At 39.0% G+C, this 19,567-nt stretch overlaps 1 protein-coding gene across 1 annotated transcript in view; it reads right to left on the minus strand.

Moving 5' to 3' along the window:
* aggf1 (angiogenic factor with G patch and FHA domains 1) overlaps window positions 1-19,567 on the minus strand; it is a 136,851-nt gene that overhangs the window by 79,687 nt on the left and 37,597 nt on the right. Inside the window, exon 9 of the mRNA XM_042058545.1 lies at window positions 1,021-1,072. Coding sequence (XP_041914479.1) covers window positions 1,021-1,072 — 52 coding nt within the window. The remainder of the gene's footprint in view (window positions 1-1,020; window positions 1,073-19,567) is intronic.

Genomic DNA, 19,567 nt, shown 5'->3' on the forward strand with positions numbered 1-19,567 from the left:
GTTATGGTTCAGAAATGTTACTGCGTTATTGGCAAGTTATGAAAAGGATGACACCGTCATAAATGTGTCATCAACATTACAAATAAGTCATAAACGTTTATGACATAACGCTTCTGTCACTCACTTCTGTGAAGTGTTATTTGGTTATTGTCATGACAAGTTAGGGTTAGTGTCATTCATTTTTTTTCATGACAAGTTAGGGTTAGGGATATGAGTGTCATGTCACTCTTATGTAGATAGTAGATACCTTCAATGCAAATTCATTGAAAAAGGCCAACATGATCACGTTATTGGCTGCTTCCACAAAATGCATAAAATTCAAATTTTAAAAAGCTGTAGTTTCAAAACTATTATAGATACAGACCTAATCAGTGTTTCCCAAACATTGACTAATCTGTGGCGGGCGCCACAAAATCCTTTCCTTGCCCCGCCCCGCTCTCTCTCGTAGCCCACTGCCCCTCCTCTGCATGTATGTGCATTTAACAAAATATTCACGATTGTTGTTGCCACATAGAAGCATTGCATAGAAGACGTCTGGCTAAATATCAGTATCTCAAAGCTAAAGTTAGAATACTGTTTGGATGTCGAATTTAGCATGCTTAGCCTACTTACAGCTGCTTGTCAATTTCGTTGAAGGGCTCATTTTATTTACTCTGACACTGAATGTTTACAAAATCCCGATGTAAATGGAAAAGTGTTTTCCAAAATTCAAAAGTGCTTGTCCCAAGTACAAACCTTTATTTTAACTATGTAGAAAATGTTATGAATTGCATCCACACATCAGCAGCCTTTTAACTGTGTTACAATTGCAAGGGTTCCCTCACGAACGTCTTAAAGTGACAGGCACTCAATTAGACCTATACACTACCAAGAAGCGCCACGCCCCCCACCCCCCGTTGTCTAAGTCAGCTACCGCCACAAATTGAATCCAATTCTGTGGGAAAGATAACATTTGGATGTGATTCCCAGGTTTGTAGATAGCTAATAATATGTATACATGACCCAATAAGCATCACTTACTTTGCTCACTTCAGCCTCTGGTATTCGAATCGCATGATCCAGGTCCTTTTCCCTGTATAAATTGTTAAGCACACACATTAAAAATGCATGTAATTTCTTGAGTCTTAAGCAAAGATTTACATGAATAGTTACCAATCCTGTCCTCTGCAATGGAATGCCGTTTTTGGGCATTACATCCTTTAAAGCAATGAGACTTTCAAATGCCATTTCCTTTAAGAGCCAGCAACGCAACATCAAACAGCAAGTCGGTATTTTAACAATCAATGCATCCACTAGTACTAGTACTTTGAACTTATAGGCAAACTGAACTGAAATTAACTTTCAAAAGCAATGACAAAACAGATCAAAACGAAACAGAAAGTTATCTACTTTCACTACCCTGAAAAAAGGGAAAATGTACCCCAATAATGTTCAAATGACTAAATGAATAAAAATCCTACAGATAGCTTATTCATCCTGAAAATCAGTCATTGCCATTGTTGTTAGGGCTACTTATATTTCGTGACAGTGTGTCTTTACCCCTGTGCTTTATATGTGCTTTTTGCTATAGACCAGGTTTTTCTTGGTCGGTGGCGTAATGATTTTTAGTGGGTGTAAGATAGAGATTTTTAGATCAAGCGCCAGACCACGCTTATATTTGTTCATTGATACATCCATGGGCGCAGTTTGATGGAAGTTGGGCACATGGAGAAAAGTCATCACAGACTTGGGTGTACAATATGAATAAGACGTTTCAATATACTGAATATTAGAGTAAATTTCTACATTGTGTTTGTTAAAAATGAATATCAGCTGATTTATCATTCAGGGTTCCCACTCCATGACTATTCCCTGACTTTCCCTGATAAAACAATTAATTTTCATGACTTACTATATAATGAATGGTACAATACACCGACCAATGACTAGAGCGGGAGATGAATAAATGGGCATTGAATAAACAAAGTTGTGCTACTCAAACAAACACTAAAGCTAATAACCAGATATACACCAGTTTTCTGTGGAAATATTTTATTAATGTATTTTGGCAAGTAAATGTTAAACTGCTACAACAAAATTCCCTGATATTCCATGACTTTCCACCCAAGAATATAAAATTACCTGACTTTCCATGTCTGGAATAGACTTTCCAATTTCATGACCCGTGGGAACCCTGATCATTTATCGTTTCCTGAAATCCTCAAAAATCGAAATATACTCATGAGATTATTATCTAGCTGGTTGCTCATTGCCTGTGCGTCAATGCTCAGTCCATGAAATTTCCGGACCACCAATTGAAGTGAACGGATCGGCCTATGGATCTCCTTAATTTTCCAATACCAGATCCAGTTATTTTATTATTATTATTATTATTATTATTATTATTATTATTATTATTAATAATAACAATAATAATAATAATAATAATAATAACAACAACAACAACTAGACTGCATTTCCGGCGGAACCTGCGAAAGTGTGCTTGCCCTGGTCCGGTCACCAACGTGAGCAGACAGTGGCATACGCTATGCTGAACCTGGCTTGATCCAAGCATTCTAACAGTGCCTTTCAGTGTTGGAGCAGTGCAATACCTCAAAAGCTCTAGGAGAGGGCTATTCAACTATTGGCTTGCGGGGTGAATGCGGTTCGTTGGATTTTACCTGTGGCCTGCCTTCGAATTTAGCTTCTATGACTAAGATCAAATCAATAAAATAAACCAACAGCACTGATTGGCTGAAAAAATAAATAATGTCACGCGTCTTGCACTTCTCAAACTTGGCTATCAGATAACCTAGAGAAAATTTTGAAATTATGAAATATGACTAAGGCATTAAAATGCTGCTTGTTTGTCAGGATACTTTTTCACTGATTTATTTTAATATGAGCTATGAGTGTGAATGTTATATATTCCATCCCCTAATTCTGTTTTACTGGTTTATTTGACAAATAATCTATATGGATTTGCTCTATAAAGACCTTATGTCTGTTTGGGAATGTTTTGAGACCCTATTGATGTATCTATAGAATAAAGGAATGTCCACAACATTAGTGATGTTTTTTTGTGTGTGTGAATGTATTTTACTTAACTCATTAAATGTAGCTGGATACTCATGAACGCATGTCTCTAATAGCCACAATAGGAGTCATTTTTGCAACATCGTATTTTGTGTGGCCCATAACGACCCAGTGGATCATGAAAACGTGCCAAAATTCACATTCCTTGCTTGTTGTTGGTACATTAATCCCATTCAGATTGCCACTTATCTGTGATGTAAGAGTTCAGTATAGGTTTAAGGTCTGGGGCAGGGATTAGACATTCTGTGACTTCTTCATTGAGGGCTTGCTTAGCAGCACTGTCCGCTTTCTCATTTTCCCCTCAGACCAACATGGCCTGGGACCCAGCAAAAAACTACACTCAAGTTCTGGTTCTTTAGACGTTCTAGTTGATCAAGCTCAGCTTTGGTTGTACTTTTTGCGTGTCATTAAAGCCTACTGGAAAGATTTTTAATTGCAATTTAATTTAATGCGATTTACTTTTACGATTAAATAAAATTAATTTATCCCTCTCACCCATAGTTTTCTATTTATTTACAATGTACATAGGCCTACTGTAATTACATTTATACATAGTTATTCTACTGATCTTCATACTATTCATCCTGCACATAGACTTATTCTTACTACTCTTATAATGTTGTTTCTGCAATAACACTGTTTCCACACTGCACATAGCTGTATGTTATGTACATATCTGTTATATATTTGTCATATTGAATATCCATATTTATTCTGTTGTATTAGATTCTGTTAATACACTGCATATATCTATATTATTATTTCTACTATTATTGTGTTACTGCTACATCTACATACATTATTCTACTTATTGTATGAGGTAACTGCTAATACACTGCACATATTTATATTTAATTCATATTACTCTAAACCACCTTCTGTAAATCAACTGTATACTACTGTCTACATTGCACTATATATCTTGACCTGTCTGTATATTTCATCACCTTTCTATACTTTGCATCACATTGCATGCATACTGTACATGAATCACAGCTAAGATCTTTGGTTGCTATGAAGGCCAGTCGTTCTAAATGGATGGTTGCTATGGCCAAAGGCCAGTTCTATCTCTGCCGTTGTCAAGCGGGCATATCCTAATTATCTTATTTGAAACATCTCTATTTTACTTAGCCTACTTCCATACAGTGAGTCCCATTAAGAAGTGGCCACTTCATTCGTGCTTACCGTGATTCACGCAGCAACATTATTAAATTAATCTGTCACCATACGCCTATGCCTACGTTTGCAAAGAGGAGAACATTTTAATTTGATTCACAATGAAATGTTACATTTAATGTACATGTTGACAATGAGTAGGCTAGTTTTGGTTGTTGGGGTGGTGGTGTTAGGCCTACTGCATCCCTTAGTTATGCCTACAATGCAAAATTGTTCCCTCGCAATTGGAAGCTCCTGTAGACGCATTTCAAAACATTGCAACGCCACCACAAAAAAATTGTTTGTGAATCGGTCTTAGTGAGTTAGGAGTCCTCACGACTTCTTTTAAGCTGTCACAGACTCTTTTTTCGCGCTACTTTTAGGGCTAAAATGCTTCCTGAATTACCCTTATTAAAAAAAAAAAAATAGGAGTCCTAAAGTTACTCCCACTAAGTTACTAAGTAAATCCCATACAGCAACATCTCCTCCCTATGACATAACTATAGCTTCTATCCACACAAGAAATGAATGATGTTAAATCTCTGCTTAGCATGCTTAGTCTCCGCTTAAGCATTCTAATAACAGAAGGGGCACATTTATGTTGACCACTACAACATGACTCATTATGTCTGTAACTCTATAAAACACTTACTTTCATAAAGGACGAAATTTAGTGAAATGTAATACAACGTTGCCACCTAGCGTTCAGGTTTATTTAACATTTCCTGCTAATTCTTTAGTCAACTCCATGCTTTTAGGAAAACAATCTTATCATAGTTCCCTCTTCAATGAGCGATTACCAGCTCGTTTTTGTAACAGATATAGCTGTTTATTGTCCCTAGGTTCCCTTACAGAAACACCTATTCATATTAATACGTATGGAACGACCACTGCCGACCACTGTTTATTACATGGCCCAGAATGCCTTTACAACAAAACAACACAGTAAAACCTAAATGCCCGTAAACATATGAATTTTCATACTTGTGCCATTTTTAATAATACTCTCCCATCATGATATTTAACAATAATGAAAAATTTAATTTGAATACCGTCAATGTGAAATAACTGTACTACGTCAGCAATAAATAGCTAATGTTCTCCTTACCATTTCAGTTCGTAAGTCCATAAACACCAATGGCTGAGCAAGGATTTGATGATTGGGCAAGGCTGGCCAGAGACATTGTGCATACTTGGAAGGCATTGTGATAGAAGTACAACTGCATAGGTGAAAGGTGATAGTTACCAAATACCCGTGGGTGGTTTGCCAAATGCTGGAAACTCATGGAATGTTTTCTTTTTTTTTTTTAGCTTATGCACCCTCACATTGAAGTCCCGAGTTCATATACAAAATTTGGTATCGATATGTGACCGTGTTCCTGAGATATGGACGACTTCCTATTTCGGAGCTTCGCCGCCGATTTTGTTTGGCTGTGACGGGCAAACGCTTTCGAAAATCAAAAATCCTTCTGGTAACTTTTGTGAGGCTTGGTCCAAGGATAATGTACGTCAAGTTTCGTGGCGTTCCGTTCAATCCGATATGGCGGACCAACGACACTCACCTGACGTCATCTTCGCGAGCAACTTACACCGGTACTGACCGGACGTTTTAAAAGTTGGAACGGTGTCTCTGTCTCAAAGGGCCTAGGCGCAGTTCAGCAGTCCAAATTTACCATGTAACTCAATGTGGTTGCATCAGGCATATAGCATTAAGCAGTCACAGCATGTTCCATGCCAAACAACCCAAGATTGGCTGAGTTACAAGGTAATTTCCTGTTTGGCGGCTTCGCCACCAATTTCAAATGGCTGTTACGGGCGAATGCTTTTGTCAATTGTTCCAGAAAATTAATCCTGTGAAAACTTTTTAGTGTTTTTGATTAAATCCAATATGGTGGCCGAATCAATTATGTTGACATCACAAGTTGGCCTGGGTCAGCCTAAGGACATCCAAAAGTACTACCAGACACCACTAGTATGTTTTAATTCCAAACACATCAACAGCTACAGGCCAAAATGCATTTTCGCTAATTACAGCGCCCCCTAGAGGTCAAAGGTCACCAGATTTTTTGAGTGCCCTACTGATGGGGTTATAAGTCCATGCACTAAGTTTGGTTATGACAGATGAAAGGGTTGCTGAGATATGAGCTCACTTCCTGTTTGGCGGCTTTGCCGCATATTTCGATTGGCTGTTACGGGCAAACGGTTTTAGTTCCGAAGATAAAAATCGTGAACCATAAATCATATCGTGACATATCGTGAACCGTGAATCATAAACTTTTGTGCAGCTTGGTCTGAAGATGTAATGTGCTAAGTTTCGTGGAAATCGGACAAACTATGTGAGGCGTGAAACTTTTTAAAGGTTTTTGAAAAAATCCAAAATGGCGGAAAATCCATCATGGCAGAAATCGACATCATAGGGTGCGTTGAACTCGGCTTGGTCAAAGTGCTGCTTTTCAAGCAAGTGCAAAGTGCTGCTTTTCAAGTACACTTAATAATAATTATTCTAAATCAATTGTATGCACCATTGGTGTTGTTTATGAATGCACATTAATACAGAAAGGTAGGGTTAGGGAAGATTCTTTTATATGTTTAGCCTCTCATAGTCTATTTTTATGATGTTTAACCCTCTAGGCGCCACAGTCGAGTTTTCTTGACAAGATGCGGCACTGAATAAAAGTGCCGATTTTGTCAAATAGGGTGTCATATTTCGACCTCCACTCCACTAGATGGCAGACATGTCATACATCATCCACGACCAGGGGCGGACTGGGTCCAAAAATCGGCTCCGGCATATTTTTGCCTAAGCGGCCCTCAAATCGGTCGGGCACACCTAATTAAATACAAAATCTTTGCATTACCCTTAAATATGCATATATTTTCAACTGTCATGGAGCACTGAAAGAGATAGGCCTCATTGGCTATCACTCTGTCTGATCAGAGGTAGGCAGCCATGGATTACATGATCTCCATATTCAAGTAGCCTAGGCTATACACGCAATTATTATAGAGTTTCTGCTTGAATTCAAAGCATCATTTAAAATTATTCAATAGGCTACATTTAAACTATACAATGCTCAACTGACAGCATCACCAAACAGTTACTGAATTTGCCTATGTGTAAAGAGCTAAATTACCTAGATTGTAGTAGATGTTAATCACTGTAGGACAACTGAAACAACACAAAATAAATAGGGCTGTTGCTGGAAATATTTTATTCCTGTAGGCCATACTACATTGCTGGTACATTTTGGAACATTATAGCTACATTAACTAATTATCTTTAACCCTTAGAACCCTAAGCTGTTTTTAGGGCATTTTCACTACCTTTATTCTTAAGGATTTATTCTGGTCATTGTAAGTGCCACACACACATATTATATATTGTTTTTTTCAGCAGAGTCTAGGCTATCCAGATCATCATTTCATGTATTAGTACTAGCATTGATTTTATTTAGATTTTTAAAGAATTAAAATATAAAAATCATATTATGAAAATTCTTATATTTTGACCTGTATCTCACCACAGCAAGCTCATAGCTCTACATGCATTTCATGTGTGTGTAGGGCAGACTGTCCTGAAATGGGCAATATAATTGCCATGTTGGAGGGATACTCTGGGGCTGAGCAATTTACAGAAATATGCTGTGTGTGATTTACGGAAATAAATGCCATTTTTTATTTAGCAATGAAAAATGACCATTCTGTGCTCCATATCTGTGACACGAACTGATCTGACCCGACTTGACCCAAGTTTGCCTGTTAGCATGTGTGACTATGGTGTATGCACTCATGATGATTCTCAACTTTTTACTGCATTGCCATGAACAAAGTAAAGGCAAAAAAGGTGTTTCTTTGTTCAACAAATTGGGATGCAATGTGAGCCTTGAATTGGATGCCATGCAGGAATTTGCTAGGATCTCAAAACCGGATTATGAACATGTTTTGCCATAGAGAAACACACAATAGCGTTGGATTATAAACATGCTTTGCCACAAAAACAGACAAAAACGTGGGGTAAGTCCAGCTATATGAAGTTATTATTTTGCTGTCACTTCGTCTGTTTTATAACCCAGAAGGATGTATTTGGTATCAAATGATAGCTCTGTGTCTCCTCTTTCATCTAACATATGTGGCATATATATCTGATCACGGGTCCGCGAGTAATTACTCCGAGAGTAATGGGTGTGCAGCGTTGGTTTGTGTACATGACGTTAATATTTTGCAATCACTTTGCAATCTGTTTTTATAAGCCAGAAAGATCGATATCCATGGTACCAATGGATAGCCCTGTTTCTCCTCTTTCATCTGATATGCTTGCCATATATGCGATCACGGGTTCGCGAGTAATTCAAACGAGAGTAATGGGTGCGCAGGTGAACGCCGAGAAGTATAGACTTTAAATATGATGCAATTTTATTTAATTTCATGATTTTTTTTAATTTTCATACTTGATCGTACAGACAAGTGTGTAGTCTCTTTGGAAAGCCCCACTTCTTCTCTGTCATAAAATAAAGGTTTTATCTCGTTGTGATGAACAGTCGCGGAGCAATGTAACAGAGAAGAAAGGGTGTGTTTTTTGACGCACTTTGCGTCAATCGGGTTCTAAGGGTTAATGTCTTCCAGTAGCCTATCGTATAGGTTACTGTATAGTAGTTGGCTTGTGCATGAATATGACTTGATGTTTTGTAGCCTACATTCCTGTCAGTCTACAGTCTTTTAGCCCATCTTTACCATGATAATTAACCCTTCCAAGATAGAACACTTTCGACGCTCTACTTTGAGAGACCAACCACCACTCATGCCATCGATGTTGAATTTTGGGCGTCTGACGGAAACTGATCAATCTGACCAACAATTAACATCGATTTGACACTCTTTTGCTGTCCGGGGTTGGAAATCGTTAATTTAGAACATTTAAGTTACGCTGTTTGTTATTATAATCACAGCACGGCCTTACGTTATCATAACCACATCATTATGATTACATTATCGCAATTAAATAAGTAATCATCATCGTCAGCATGGCATGTCACACATAGCCTACCTGCTCCACCACTGAGTTCTTATCATGTAGCCGCAAGGCTCCACCACCTGCTCACTGTCCCTCTGTATGCTTGCTTACATCCTTGTTCAAACTCAACGAACTTCAACATGTTGCTGACATATGCTAGCCTACTTGCAATATTGTATTTTTGAAGCTTCTACATTGGTGTTACTTTTGCACTATTGTCACTACCGGCATCCGCCGCAATTTTCGTGTAGGCAACTTCGATTAACTTCTGATGGCCACCGGGAAAATGCCCGGTATGACAGATGGCCAGTACACCCATGTCCACGACTCATAAATCGTCATGCTTCTAAACAAAATCTTCAAGCTAAAGCGTGTTGAATCAGTGCGAGCAATAGCAGAGCTAATGTGCGTGTAAGCCATTTTATCAGAGCGATATTGTCAACGTCAGCGAGTATTTGCATTAGATGATCATCTAATGGTATCAAAAAAGTTTACCCGAAATGAAGTGTTGGGTTTTCTATTCGCGGAGAAAATGACTGAATGATTCGTTTAGTGACCAGGCTTCAGATGCGTCCCTGCCTTGCAATGGTGCAGCTGGAGAGTTTAGCCCTACACCAAGCACAAACGTTGCATCCTTTGCCCAATGTAGATGGTCCTTTGCCCAATGTCAGTGGTGGGAACGAAGTTTTATGGGGTAGGATTGTTCATAGGGAAGTTAGCAGGCGTGTTAGTGGTGTGGCAAACGAGGCTGGTGGTAATGTCCATCTAGCGCTAGCTTCTTTGTCTTCTGACCTTGTGCCTCTCCGCAATAGCGGCAACAGTGACGTGGTGGAGCCTTTGTCTAATGCTACTGGGTATGTTAGACGAGGTCGAAGTGATCATAGGACAGTTATGACAATTAACGTAGAGGCAGGGTGGGGAGTCGCAATGAGAATGACAGTAGGCCTAGTAGGCCTTATTAGTAATGATTTACACTGTTGATTTACTATCTATTTCCGTGACCATTTGTGACCAGGCGTGGGAATTCCAGGCGCAAGTCGCAGAGACGCAAGTCGCGAAAAACGACGTTGAAGTTTTTTTTTTTTCAAAATTAGTTATTTTCGTTTTTTTGCAGAATGTGCAAGTTGAAGTCCTAAAGAAGCAATTCCATGTTTCAGATAACATCATTGGTTGCTTTAAAAGTGTATATTTTGGTTAAGTTTCAAGAAGTAAACCAGCGTTTGAATCAGAGGAGGCTTCTATAAGGCTACAGGTGAAGCAGTGCTTCACAAAAAAAAAGTAAAAAACAAAACACAAAAAAAATCTTATAATAATCCCAATTTTACTCCTTTGAAACAGAAATACAGTCACTAACACGAACTGTTTTCCTGAAATCAATTCTGTGAGTGACAACAGCGCCATCATCACCCGCGGTGGAACGGAGAATTACAGTGAATCAGACTGCTTCACCAACTTTTCGTTTTGCTTCACTGCAAAACGCAGATATCTTTCCCCATTGACTTCAATGTAAATCGAGTGAAACCCCAGACGGCTCGTGGATTTTTTCCGTTTCAATTGATCCTTATGGCAGATAAGTCCCACCCGTGAAGCAGTGACCGATTGGGCAGAATTTCACACTTCCTGCCATTGAATATGATTGACGCAACACTCTGGCCAATCACTGTCTCCATTAGCTTGCCATCACTTTTCAGTTGCCTTCTGTGACCTCACTAGAGTTTCATTATGAATTGTGTAACTCATTCACATAGTTTGTTTACATTCATTTTGTAAGGTACATCGGATTTTTTTCTGTGTAGGGGAGAACGTTTTATTTAGAAGTATTGTGTGTAGCTCTGTGTTTCAGAGGGGGGAAAGCTTGCTAGCAGTCTCCCCACAGCTAACGTCAGTGACTCGCGAAGTCCTAGCAAGATGGATTCGACGGAAGTTTCAGGCGATGAACATCGTTGACCGCAATTTAGAGGATTCTTTACAGTTTTTTGAAATGAGGACCTATGAGTGAATGTAGAGGGGAGACCAAGAGACTTTCTGTGAAATTAACACAGTTCGTGGGTGCTACGGTTAAGATTAATCTTGTTCCAAGTAGGCTATGCATTAGAAAGTGCAGCTTCTCAACGTAGCCATCCTATAAGTTCACTGATGTGTTATAACATTAGCCTATGTTATGGTAGTTGGTGTTATGACAGTTGGTATTGTTTTCAGTATATAGAGACTTACCTAGTCACTAATTAGTGCTAACGTGGAGATGCTCTTTTTTGGGGGCATGACCATAGATAGCCTAGTCTTTGCAAGCAATATGTCTAACAAAAATATGCAAACTTATAATAATAATAATATCAGTGTTTCCCATACATTGACTAATCTGTGGCGGGGCGCCACGAAATAAAAATCGGCCGCCACAGATGAATATTCTATGTTTAATTTAATTTAAATTAAATATAAGGTCAAATCCTTGCATTGCCATTGAGCTGCGCTTTTTACGCACGCAGCCTTTCCTTGCCCCGCCCCGCTCTCTCTCGTAGCCCGCTGCCACTCCTCTGCATGTGCATTTAACAAAATATTCACGATTGTTGAAGGATTGTTGTTGCCACATAGAAGCATTGCATAGAAGACATCTGGCTAAATTGCTATTAAATCCGCTTAGCATCGTGACCATGCTGCGCAAATTTGTTCAAAACTGCTGCATTGAAGTGAACTCTGCTAAAGTCTTATCACAACATAGTAGGCTACATTGAAGAGACTATACTAAGTTAAGTTATGAAATCAAGCAGTATCTCAAAGCTAACGTTAGAATACTGTTTGGATGTCGAATTTAGCATGCTTAGCCTACTTACAGCTGCTTGTCAATTTCGTTAAAGGGCTCATTTTATTGACTCTGACACTGAATGTTTGCAAAATCCCGATGTAAATTCAAAAGTGCTTGTCCCAAGGAGAAGTACGAACCTTTATTTTAACTATGTAGAAAACGTTATGAATTGCATCCACACATCAGCAGCCTTTCAACTGTGTTACAATTGCAAGGGTTCCATCAAATGTCTTAAAAAGTGACAGGCACTCAATTAGACCTATACACTACTACAAAGTCAGCTACCGCCACAAATTGAATCCAATTCTGTGGGAAACACTGAATAATAATACATAAACCTTGTTTACTGTCAGGCCTACTACACCCCATTTGTGGCCTGTACTTTGAGATGGTGGTAAACAGGTCTTGATTTCTCAACAAATTACTCTGAGCTCTCTGACTGATCAAACAACATAGCTTTTGTTTATGCCATTGCAGACAGTTCAATGTCATCATGTGTCTTCACATACATTCAACCTCACCAACTTTGGCAGGTAAAAAAATACCACCAGCCGCCACTGGTTTGAATTGGGCGTGACCATTAGTGCTCTTTTGTTCTGTCGGCCAATCAGCTGTATGCTATCACTGCAAAAAATGAATTCTAACCAAGTGTTATTGATCTTATATTAAGATTAAAAAATCTATTTGGTATTGTTTTTAGTATGAAAAGACTAATCTAGCGCCCTCTCAAAAGATCATTTTGACTTAATTTAAGGAGTCTTATCAAGACAAATTTGCTCAACGCACTGGCAGACAAATTTGCTTGTTTTTAGGACAAATTTGCTTAAGGCACTGGCAGACAAATTTGCTTGTTTCCAAGATGAGATGTCTTAAAATAAGTCATTTTTTAAAAAAAATTAAGTCAAATGATTTCACAAGAAAAAGCTAGGTAAGTCTCTTTATACTGAAAACAATACCAACTAGTTTTTGTAACAACTATATGTAGGTACTCACAAATACATAATGCAAGTACAATGATAGTACCTGATGGTACATGTTGTTACACAGGTTGTACCACTGTACCTAATTAGGTAGGTACACTGTAATAGCGACACAAGATTAATAACACTTGGTTAGATTTTGTTAGAAAAGCAGCTTTGCAGTGTAGAAGTAACCTAATGGCTACTCATACTGAACCAGCATGCTGTTTGTTTATCTCTTGGTCTGGCAGCAGAGGAGCTAGATCGTAAGATATCAGATGCTATCTCCACAGTTACATTTGACGGGGATAAAGACCGCGAAATGGAAAAAATCCGTAACTTTGACTGCAAATGTTATGGAAGAAGAAAGGAAAACTCTCTCCTTGGTACACGTTCGTGTAGTCACACTGCAAAAACTGCTTATCTAACAAAATCTAACCAAGTGTTATTAATCTTATATCAAGATAAAAAAAAACTAGTTGGTATTGTTTTCAGTATAAAGAGACTTACCTAGCGCTTTCTTGTGAAATCATTTGACTTAAAATAAGTCAAATATTTTTTGAAATTAAGACATCTCATCTTGAAAACAAGCAAATTTGTCTGCCAGTGCGTTAAGCAAATTTGTCCTAAAAACAAGCAAATTTGTCTGCCAGTGCGTTGAGCAAATTTGTCTTGATAAGACTCCTTAAAATAAGTTAAAGTCTTCTTAAATTAAGTCAAAATGCTCTTTTGAGAAGGCGCTAGGTACTTCTTTTTATACTAAAAACAATACCAAATAGATTTTTTAATCTTAATATAAGATCAATAACATTTGGTTAGAATTCATTTTTTGCAGTGCACAAACTTTCTCCAGAGGTTATGTACCTCCTACCTACCGCTTGGATTCTCTGGCTGCCGAAAGAGAGTGGCAGGACATGCGAATAATTGGGCATCTCGAAGCAAACAGACGTACTTCAAGTCAAGTCAAGTCAAGTCGGCTTTTATTGTCAATTTCTTAACATGCACTGGTCATACAAAGAATTGAAATTTCGTTTCTTACTTTCCCATGCAGACATAGACATACTTTAAATACAGACATAGACATACTATAGACATAGCCATAGACAATAAACATTAAATTAAAGTGCAAGAAGTGCAAGTCCCCTGACGCGGGAGACCGGGGTTCAAGTCCTGCTCACTGCAACAATTTCGAAGGTGCATTTCTCACAGCTAAACCAAGCTAGATAGAGAGCTAGATAGAGAGATACAGTATATAGAGAGATAGAAGGTTGGGCTTGTGGAACTATAGGCTACATGGTCCTCGCTTTAGATTGGGGGGCTGCAAAATGTACTACAAATAGGTAAGAAAGGTCTTATAAGCGTATTAGTTATCCACCTCTTTGTCTTATACACCATTAACAAGCATTAACAAGCTGCTTGTTAACACTTACAACTGTTAACAAATATGCTTGTAAGTAACTTAAAAGGCTGCTTATTAACACTTACAAGGTGCATGTTAACAGTTAGTTAATGTTATTAAAGGATAACAACAGTTAACTAACTGTTAGTAATGAATTGTTAACTGCTTATTATGCACTGTTAATACCTAATAAGCACATGTTATTCTAAAGCGTTACCTTTGCGTTTTGTGTCCAAAAGTGTGCAAACGTGATCTCATGTTTGTTTTAGACTACTTTATCCATTGCTACTAGCTGGTTCTGTAACCCATTACAAATAGTTTCAATGGGTCATTAGCATCATATGACGACTAGTTACGATGGGCAATTCATTTGAATAATGTGTGAATGTCTTGTATTGACTGATGGCAGGTACCTGGTAACCTGACTCTCGCCAGATGAATTTCGTTCCACCTAGCTCCACTCATCCATCTGGGATCGATCCATTGGAGAGGTGTTTCAGAAGGCTGGGCCTTATCAAAAATCCTTGCATATGTTTGGATAAGCCACTTGTCCATCATCTATTGACGTGCTACTTCAACCACTCACATTGAAGCCAACCCGTGACGCTGAGAACAGTCTCACAGTCGCTTCTACGCTACGTCACATCTATGAAACTCCCGCCCTGCGTCCTGATTGGCTCTACCATAAAATCTGTTGCCGAAATCACTCTCAACGGAAGCGATCCCAGATGGATGTGAGTGGAGCTAGGCGGAACGAAATTCATCTGGCGAGAGTCAGGTTAGGTACCTGGTGCCTTGTCATTGTCTGTGATTATGTGTGTGTGATTATGTTTATATTGTCATGTTTGGTAATAAAATCATTTTCATTTCAACAAAGTATCTTCTAATTCATCATCCATCAAATAACACACATAGTAACTGCAATGGTTAACCATTATTCAGACCACTACAACACACTCTGCACTGCAGGCTGACAGATCAGTGACCGTGACAGGGGGGAGGGTTGATCTTAATGTCATGCAAATGAGGACCATTGTGTTCCCCTCCCATGGTTTCAGGGAGAAAGTAGCCAATCTTTGCTTGCTGATTTCTCAGCTTGTAGCTTTGAGATGTGTATACTTTAAAATGGCTACAACTTCTTCCAATGTTATCGGATTTCCATGTGTAAGACATTGTTAGAAAGCTTAAAACCTACACTTTCAGAATCTGTGAATAACTCAAAATGCCTCAAAACGCACTTGCGACCCTCAATTCCACGCCTGGTCACATTTAGTAGTGTACAATATGTGTTCTTTTTTGTGTGTTGATGTCCTTGTGATGTGTGTGTCTTTGTCAGCTAAAACAAAACAACCAAAAAAAAATCAACAAAAAGAAAAAAAATACTAACATCGTCTCTCGTCTTATCTCGTCATCTCACTCCTGATGGCTTGCCTTGGCAAGTGAGCTTTTGAACTAAACAGGTCTTGTCTTGTGTCATATGAATAATATGTGCCCCATACATGGAATCAGAGTGCCTACTGTATGTAGTAAATGGAAAATATCTACAGCAAAAGGCCAGCCTACCGCTACATGCATTGTTTCTGCCATTTATTAGTAAGGATTTACATAGTAAGTAGTAAACAAACTATTTACCTGAGCATTCATTATTGTGCAATATAGCATACAGAAGGTGAGGGACATTTTGGGGGGAAAGAAGTGCTGCATTTTATTATTCAAACATGTGACTTTTCATGAAAATTCTATAATCCAAGATGGCCGCCACCATATGACGTCATAATATGCAAATTAGATGGGAAAATTTAATCCCAACATAAACTTTGGGTCATCCTTAATATTTCTCTAATTTACAGAAAGTCTCTCATCACTTTTAAGAAATAGCCTTTTGAAATTAAAATGTCAAAATTGGACGTTTCGAGAAAAAAAACTCTGGCGTTTTTTTTTTAAAAAAAAAAAACATTGTTATGCAATTTAGTAATATTATACACCATTTGAAAGCTTGGACTCTTGGGAATCCATAGTTTTTTGTTTTTTTAAGCATTTGATGAATTAAAATGTCCATTTTGGGTTTCAACATAAACACTTAACGGAGTGAAAAGATATACAAAGCTTCTCTTTTCCCCTCGCTTCACTATCGTGACCCTGGTATCTTTATTGAACATTTCAGAAGCTCACAGATGGTTGGTCTCGTTTCCCAAGTATCCAAATCGTTCAGATAGAAATTATCTTGCCCAATCTCAATGGGAATGTTGCTCAGCAACCTCCACAGGGTGAACAGTTGCTTTACAGCCAGCATCTTGGCACTCAGCTGCTAGCTCGGAGTACAGGTGCTTTCTTTCATGGGCTGCCGTCATACTCTAGGGGATGGTTAATTCAATGAGGACCCGCTTCGCCACTGTGGACCACATGACTATGTCTGGCCGGAGAGTGGTGGTCATGATCTCTCTTGGAAAGACCAGCTGCTTCCTGAGGTCTGCCAACATCTGCCACTCTTTATCAGGTGCGAGCATGATGCTCTTCTTCTGAGCAGGAGGTTGGTGTGTACCGCCAGGCTTTACAAACCCTACCAGGGCATGCTCTTCTGTTGCCAGTGAATGGTTTGCTGCCACACTACAGCTCTCCAGGATCTCAGCCAGTTTTGTCAGGATTTGATCATGGTGCCACCTGAAGCGTCCCTGGGTCAGTGCCAAAAGAGGCCGAAGAGACCTGCGTCTGAAAAGCATCGGGGCAAGCCTAGCCACTTACGTATGTAGCTGTTGGCAAGGCTATCCATTCTGCTGACTTCTGATGAGGCGATACAGGATACGTTGCTACAGGATGTGCTGGTAACACCACACCTTGTGCTTCCCAGGCAATCAATATCAATCTTAGTCAGTCCGCCAGCGAGTTGATGTTTGGCTAGCTTTCCCATCTGCCTGTCAAGTCTACCATGTACTGCCTCCCCAAGCTTCGCAGAGGTTTCTTATCCAGCCATGGAATGGGCTCCCCTCCTGTGACAAAGATGTCCTGGACTTGAGGTATCCCTTTACTTATCGACAGAGTTCTTGATTTTTCTGCCTTGACCTTCATCCTTGCCCATGTGAGAAGTTCATCAAAACGCTTGAGGAGCCTGACTGTGCAAGGAGCCATTTGAAGGATGCTTGGAAGCCTCACATCTGATGGTAATTTGATACCTCCAACTACCTTCCTGGCCCCAATGAGGATTACCTCAAAGGCTATCACAAACAGGATGGGGGAGATGGTGGGAGTGAAACACATATGCAGGTTGCTGAAGTATCTGGTAGGGCTGTAACAATATGCGATTCGCGACACTCATATCCACAAACCTGTGTCGCGGTGTGAAAAGGCAGAACCGCGACACACCCAGTTTCACGCAATGCTTTGCAGCTTACGCGGCCGCATAGGCAACACACATCTCCCACTTTACTTACCGGTAGCCTACGTTGTTCAAAAATAAATAAATAATAATTGCATACCACTCGTTGCTTTCATTGTAGACTATGTGTTCAACTTTACCAAACAGTATAGAAGTAAACCCCCTTGCCCCGCTCTCTCTCACCGTCCCTCCCTCCCTCCCTATCCCTCTCTTGCTCAATGGACACGTGCGACTCGGCCAACACAAACCAAATAAAACTTTCACAATTGTGAAAGCAAGGACGCATAGAAGACGACTAGCTAAATAACTATTAAATCTGCTTAGTATCATTAGCATGCGGCACAAATTTGTTTTAACTCTTGCATTCACGGTGACTGATGATTTCAATACCAATGTTTCCCAAAAGGGCCTGTCCCAAGGAGAACAAGTATTACACTGCAAAAAGCGATATCTTACTAAGTGTTATAATCTTATATTAAGATAAAACATCTAGTTGATATTGTTTTTAGTATAAGGATACTTACTTTAAGCTTTCTTGTAAGATTATTTGATTTAAGAACATTTTGACTTATTTTCAGACATAAAAAACAAGCAAATTTATCTGGATTAATGGATTAAGAAAATATATCTTAAAATGTAAGATTTAAGACAATTTGTCTTATATCTTAAATCTCATCTTAAATTAAGGTACATTTTCTTATTCCATTGGCAGATAAATTCGCTTGTTTTTTATGTCTTAATTTAAGAAGATTTCGACTTATTTTAATAATCTTACAAGAAAGCTCAAAGTAAGTATATTTATACTAAAAACAATACTAACTAGATTTTTTATCTTAATATAAGATTATAACCCTTGGTAAGATATCACTTTTTGCAGTGTACTTTGAAACTTAAACATACATGGAGAAACTGAACAGTCCAATCAGTAGACTATGATAAGCTAGCCAACTATTCTAGTTGTAAGTTGTAATAGTCAAAGTCAAAGTCAAAGTCAAAGTCAGCTTTATTGTCAATTTCTTCACATGTTCCAGACATACAAAGAGATCGAAATTACGTTTCTCACTATCCCACGGTGAAGACAAGACATATTTTACCAATTTTGGTCCACAGACAAACATAACATTCAAGTAAACAAAAAAAGTAAGTAAATAAGTAAATAAGAGGGCACATATAATAATGAAAAAATAAGAGCAGCAAAATTTGGTTGAAATTGTGCATAGACAGTCAATAAAATACTAGTGCAAAGTCAGGCCAATAAAAGGCTTGGGTAGTTCTGTTTGACCTAAGTAAGAAAGAAAGTGGCATAGTGGTGCAAGTTATGTAAGAGCAGCAGAAGTGTTGTGTTTTCAGGACAACAACACCAAGTTGTAAAGTGTACAAGTGTGCAAGTGTGCAAGTGTGCAAGTGGAGTAGTGCAGGCGGCCATTGTGGGTCCAATGTCCAGGATGTTATGTAGCTGAGGGTGGAGGGGGGAGAGGAGGGAGAGAGTTCAGCATCCTTACAGCTTGGTGTATGAAGCTGTTGGTGAGTCTGGTAGTGCGGGAGCGCAGGCTTCTGTACCTCTTCCCAGAGGGCAGTAGATCAAACAGATTGTGAGCGGGGTGACTTGCATCACTCACAATTTTGGTCGCCTTGCGGGTGAGGTGGGTGGTGTAAATGTCCTTCAGGGAGGGGAGTGAAGCACCAATAATCCTTCCAGCTGTGTTCACTATGCGCTGCAGGGCTTTCCTGTTGTATTCAGTGCAGCTTCCGCCCCACACAGCGATACAGCTGGAGAGGATGCTCTCAATGG

This window comes from Alosa sapidissima, chromosome 13 (genome assembly GCF_018492685.1).
Source record: "Alosa sapidissima isolate fAloSap1 chromosome 13, fAloSap1.pri, whole genome shotgun sequence".
In the NCBI taxonomy this organism is placed as follows: domain Eukaryota; kingdom Metazoa; phylum Chordata; class Actinopteri; order Clupeiformes; family Clupeidae; genus Alosa; species Alosa sapidissima.